Source organism: Mytilus trossulus, chromosome 14, assembly GCF_036588685.1.
Source record: "Mytilus trossulus isolate FHL-02 chromosome 14, PNRI_Mtr1.1.1.hap1, whole genome shotgun sequence".
Taxonomy (NCBI): domain Eukaryota; kingdom Metazoa; phylum Mollusca; class Bivalvia; order Mytilida; family Mytilidae; genus Mytilus; species Mytilus trossulus.
In genome coordinates this window covers 59,079,213-59,085,606 of record NC_086386.1, presented here as the reverse complement: position 1 = coordinate 59,085,606, position 6,394 = coordinate 59,079,213, and the positions used below count along the sequence as shown (strand labels likewise).

Below are 6,394 nucleotides of genomic sequence, written 5' to 3'. Positions count from 1 at the left end.
GTTTTTGTTAGTCTTGTATTATTTTAATTTTGGTTTCATGTGTACAATTTGGAAATAAGTATGGCGTTCATTATCAAATATATATTTGTTTAGTGGCCAGCTGAAGGACGCCTCCGGGTGCTGGAATTTCTCGCTACATTGAAGACCTGTTGGTTACCTTCTGCTGTTGTTTTTTTTTTCTTTGGACGGGTTGTTGTCTCTTTGACGCATTCCCCATTTCCATTCTTAATTTTATTAGCTGATAGATAAAGTCCATCAGTTTTATTTAAAAGGGCATTAAAAACCCCTCTTCTGGATTTACCTCCTACAACAACGTTCTAAGCTGAGTATTTCAAATCCAATGATTGATGAAAAGAAGCCTAAACAATTGGGGAGCTATATGTACATTTTGTATATGAAAAAAGGACTTACAAAAATAATTGCCAAATTCAAATGAGTTATCCCGTTGCATGTGAAAATTGATAGCACGAGCAACAATTGATCGGTTGAGGGATAATTCCGTGTGCCGTTTACCACAACTCGACTCCATTCCGTTGGTATCGTATTCACCTCTGATTTCTTTTGTGCATTAGGAGCAGTTAATGTATACAGTTATTCCGTGTTCAAAATTATTTCGGAGGCAGAAAAAGGGAATGTAAATAACGATTTTTTTTTTATCGATTCTGATTATCATTGTTCATGTCGTGTATTATATATAAAATAATCGGATAAAAACATAAATGTATAATGTTATATATATGATGTTTTAACATGTAAAAGAAAGACAAAAATTAGGCAGTAGAACAAAATATTAATCAGCATTGACCAAGAAAGAAATTAAGATTTTTTCACCAAAGATTCATATATACTTGAGACACAAGAGTGAAATGTATAACCTGAGAGCGGTTAAACATTTTTTTTAGTATTTCCAAAGTTATCTAAAATCTGTTTGCATTAGAACAGAAACAAGTGAATTTACAGAAAACTCAGACAAGTTAATATTCACAACATATTATGTTGTAATGTTACAATGCATATGATGTGTGATAATCTCTTACTTTAGGATAAAAGAAATGATAAGCTTACATAAAGAGATTATTACAACCTAACTCTTCAAACACATGAAAGACATATATTACACCAGATCTAAGTGCACAACGGTTTGTTTTACTGCTTTTTACATATACATTTGATTTTGTTGCACAAACAAATCAGCACGATTTATAAATATGTTGTTACTCAGTTCGCCTAGCTTTCCACATTATTCCAATTGTAATTTTAATTTTCAAATTACGGATTTAGTTCTTGACGACTTGACGAAGAAAGGAGAGAAAGAGTTAAGGCTGCAAAAAACAAAAGGTAGTATTCAATATCCTTTATGGTTAGGTTTGATTTGTGTTGCAATTAACAATAAATATAAATTGTATGTTATCCACAGCAAGTATATTTTGCAAAGCAATAACACGCCATATTTTGCAAAGCAATAACACGCCATACTCATGACGTCCTACTCACGTGACGCAATAACACAGTTAATTGATGAAGATAAGAAACAAAATTTAGCGATATGATTAGATGTGTTCTGGAAGGAAACTCTAAACGAGTGTATCCAACTTTGGTTAAACTGTTCTAACGCCATCACATTGTGATCACATGCATCTGTTTGAGGTTCCTTAATTTCGTATGTGATTTTTATGTCATGAATTAATATTATGGTATATCATTGGTTTTTTTGTAGAAAATTTCCGTTTTTGAAAAATTTCTTGAATGGTTCACTTTTCACGGATTACCACTAATATCGTGTATGCAATCTGCTTCTGGTTGAACCCAGTATTTTTCGTAATATTTGCCACAGTTCACACCTCATAAAAAGTGTATCCTCGTCCAGAACAAATAAAAAGCGATTGAAAATGTGTAGATTTTTTTATAACAGAACTGAAAAGTTCGTAATCTCATCATTTGTCATTATGCATGACTTTCAACATAACTAAACACACTTATCTCTCTTGTTTGAGCTTATTTGAGGAGTAATTTTAATCAAGATTCGCGCCAGATTTAGGTGTTCACGCTACCTAAATGTTAATCAATTCGGGTATACCCGGTTAAAAAAGACATAGTGTGGGTATAGTACCAGTTAGTGAAATAAATATTGATTTTAGTCGTACTTTGTGGATTTGTAGGAATCCGAAGCAAAACACAAATATCATAATATGAACATGATGAACACATAAAAATGAATTGTTTACGTTGTATTTTTTAAAAGATACATTATATTTTTGTTTTGGCAATAATCAGGAATTATTTAAGATGCCAATCTCTTTTTTTAATCATGCAGATGTACATACTCAGCATATAAAAGACTGGATAAAAGACGACGAAAAGTTTATTGAAACAAAAGCAACTCATCAAGTATTTGAAAAACTAAAAAAAAATAGTTGTGTTCTTGTAGTTGCTGTTGACGGTAATGGTAAATCTTCAATAGTTCGTCATATTGCTTTGAAACTAAAGAGGCAAGAACAATATGATATCATTCCAATAGTGCTAAGCCCATTTACTATTTTTGAATTCCTAAACCCAAACCAAAAGCAGATTTTTATTGTCGATGATTTGTGCGGGAAAGTGAATATCAATACACAATCAGTCGATGTATGGGTTTCGCAAATCGAGGCAATTCTAAACTTATTAAATACTTCTGATAAAAATGATGAAATATGTGTTAATGACGTAAAATTACTTTTTGCTACTGGTTCTAATATTTACGATGACAGCATTTTTCAGAGGCTCAAATTGCTGATGAAATATGTTCTCTTATTATCGAAGTTTCCTTTGACAGACGATGAAAAACTGAAAATGATCAACAAATATATTACCCTGGAAGCAGATACAAAACTATTAAAAAAGTTGAAATCTGACGACGCATATTTTCCTCTTTTATGTAAAATAGCTGAACGGAAAACACCTGATCAAATTATCAAATTATTTAGCAATCTTAAAGGTTTTATCAAACAAGACTTGATAGATTTAAAGGAAAAAAGCCATCTTCAATTTTGCATAATAACATTGTGTGCAATATTAAATAATAACTTTAAAGAAGAAATACTAAATGATGTTTATGAATCAGACATTGAAAGGCAAGCGTTCGATAATATTTGCATGGAATTTAATCTAGGAACTAATAAAGACCAAGTTAAAAGTAAAATTAGAGCACAACTAGCCAACCTCGAGGGAATGTATATGACGAAAACTGAAAATTATTATCATTTTATTCATGCGAAAGTGTACCATATTGCTGTTGTGGTATGTGGTCAGACATTTCTTCATAGTTTTATCAAATACATCCGAACTTCATTTATTGCTGAACGTTTTTGCTTTCAATCGACAATGGCAAACATCAATAAAAATACAATTGCCATCGATAACGAGGATGCTGAAAAAAGATTTTTCGACAGATTGATGTTTGATTTAGAAAATGGTGAAACATACAGTACATTTCATAGCAATCAACTTACAAATAAGTCGTACAGAGAGAAATTTTGTAACTATTGTCGAATTAGAAAACAAAAAGTTGGGGAACTTTTAAAACATTTCAGTGTAATAAACGGAAAAAATGATGATAGAAATTATGATGACTACATTGATTTTAAGAAACAGTATCATTTCTTTTCTCACCAAATGCGAAGACCATTCATTGAGTCTGCATGGGAAGGATACTCTGATATTGTTGAGTTGTTATTGGAGTTTAATTTCGATATCAATGAAAGTGAGAAATTTGGACGAACGCCTTTGCTCGTTGCGTGTCTTTTAGGGAAAAAGAAACATGAGGAAGTAGTAAATTTCCTGCTGAAAAATAAGGCCGACCATTCGCTGTGTGATAAAAACAAGCAGTCTCCGTTATTGGCAGCTTCTAGAGGAGGATACTATAGTATAGTTAAAGCGCTACTGCAACACAATGCGGATGTTAATCAATGCGACATTAAAGGTAACTCGCCTTTATTAGTAGCAGCTTCTGACAGTCCCTTGGAAACCGTTAAAATATTATCAAGTAAAATGACTGATTTTTCGAAATGCAATAGTCTAGGACAAACGCCAATTTGTGTTGCATCAATCCATGACAGAGTAGACGTTTTGAAATACCTCTTACCGTTTTGTAATGAACTAGTTTCTAAACCTGATAATGAGGGTAGGTCTCCTCTGTTTATAGCCTGTAAAAAGGGATATTTAGAAATTGTTCAACTACTTCTCAGTAATCATGCTGATGTTTCGCACTCTGACTGGTCTAAACGGTCGCCATTATTTATTGCGTCTGCCAAAGGACACGATGATATTGTCAACACTTTGATACAAAATAAAGCTAAAATAAATCAATGCGACGAAGAAGGCAGAACACCGTTATTCATGGCATCCGATAAAGGACATGCATCAACTGTACAGATTCTTATTAATTGTAAAGCTGATTTAAACGCAATGGATAATAGAAAGTGTACCCCACTATTTGCAGCATGTAGGCAAGGGTTTATAGATATAGTTAAACTATTAAATGAAAACGGAGCTAACATTACAGAGTGTAACAAATGGAATGCGTCACCTTTGTTTGCAGCATGTAGACAAGGTTATCTAGATATTGTAAAATATTTAGTAGAAAACGGCAGTAACATTTCTGATCCGGACAACTCTGGGACCACTCCACTATCAGTAGCACACGAAAACGGCAATACTGAAATAGAAAACTATTTGATGAAAAAGAGCGATGACTTTCATCAGTCAAATCAATGTTAAAAGACATAGCTTCATGCATCACATTTGAAGGCACGCTCCTAGAGATTGTTTGAATAAACAAGTTCTAACATGTGACTGGTATTGCCATGTTGACACTCTTACATAGACCTTTCGAATTTTAAACCGTTTAAAAAGTGACCTATCTGCATCGTCGAATACATGTTTATCAATTTGTTAAAATCTCTTTCACCTTTGCTTAATACAAATGTGTTTGAAATAAAAAGATAAATACAATGTGCGTATATAGGACTTAGTAATTTCTTTTTTTTAGAAATATCACTTTTACATGTAGTCCATATATCTTTACCAATATTGTTTTATTGATGTCATTTTGAATTATGATATGAAAAATTATCGTTTTTACTTTCATTAGGCAAACAACTACTTCAGAGCAACTTTATATATCCAAAGACATGCATGCATATTCCATCGAAAAACAGGTTGTTAATGTTTCTGTTTTTTTTTTTTTTTTTTTTTTTGTAATGATAATTTTGACTGCGAAGTAAATCTTTGAATTTTAATGAAGGATAATAGTTTAAATAATTCGTAGATACTTTTGGTTTAGGCTTACAATAAATTTTATTATGCAAATTTAACCGAATTCTGTCAAAATTGCTTTGCGATTTAAACATCGTTTAGGCATTTATAATTATCCTCATTGAAACGATGAATTCATGGCCTTAAAGTCGTCCATCAGAGATCATAAGGTTGCACAGAATACGGGAGTAAAGGGTCTATAACGTGTTTTGTTCCACGTTCCATGTTAACAGACAGACATAAACACTTCACTGAAAGGAGCATTGTGTATTTTGATTTTTAATATATTCTTAGTAATGAAATAGAATATCTAAATAGTATATTATACTAATATAAACAGCAATTTAGAAAATTGCACTTCCAGGCTCTATCCGAGATCTGGCCGAATCAAATGGTAGACTCAAAGTAGGAAAAAAAAAGAAATGTTGTAATTATAAGTCATAAGTATATTGTCATCACCGTCACCGTCTTAAGCTGTTTACTATCATTTAGTAACGGGCGAATACTCTCAAATCGATCATTTGTGTTAATTTCACACAGATGTAATTTTGTAATGCATTTCTATAACCAAATGTTTACTTATTTCATGTTGTATCTCGGCTTATTTATTCTAATTTGAAGCACCTTAATATGTATTAAGAAAAAATGTTAAATGTTCACGGACTTTTCAGAGCTCCAAAAAAAGTAAACTGATTTCATAGAAGAACTGTCTTATCGACATATTTATTGTGAAAAGTATTTGATAAATACTCTACCTAAAAGTATTTATCTTAAAGAAATGGTAAAAATGTGAAACGAAGAGTCCTTTAATGAAAACTCTGAACAAAAAAAAACAAAAATGGCGTCGTATGCGGATGCCTCAAAAACTGAAAAAGATAAAGGTAAAGCTCAAAACAGTGACAATGGGTTTTCTACAGCCAAACACGTATTTATATTAGAGACTGATCTCTTCGGAACTATAAAACCAACACATTTAGACTTTTTAAATCATGCAGAGTTGTACAGTGAAATTGGCAATACGGTTGAAGAAAGCCATTTAAAAGGTCTTCAAAGGGTTGATGGAATGTGGCGGATTTATCTTGATAGTGAGTCAGATAGGGAC

General features: G+C 32.1%; 1 protein-coding gene across 1 annotated transcript; it reads left to right on the top strand.

Moving 5' to 3' along the window:
* The first annotated feature begins 3,360 nt into the window (after positions 1-3,360).
* LOC134697924 (ankyrin repeat domain-containing protein 50-like) lies at positions 3,361-4,755 on the top strand. Its single transcript, XM_063560210.1, has one exon. It carries the CDS (start codon positions 3,361-3,363, stop codon positions 4,753-4,755), a length of 1,395 nt encoding a protein of 464 aa, XP_063416280.1.
* The last annotated feature ends 1,639 nt before the right edge of the window (positions 4,756-6,394 follow it).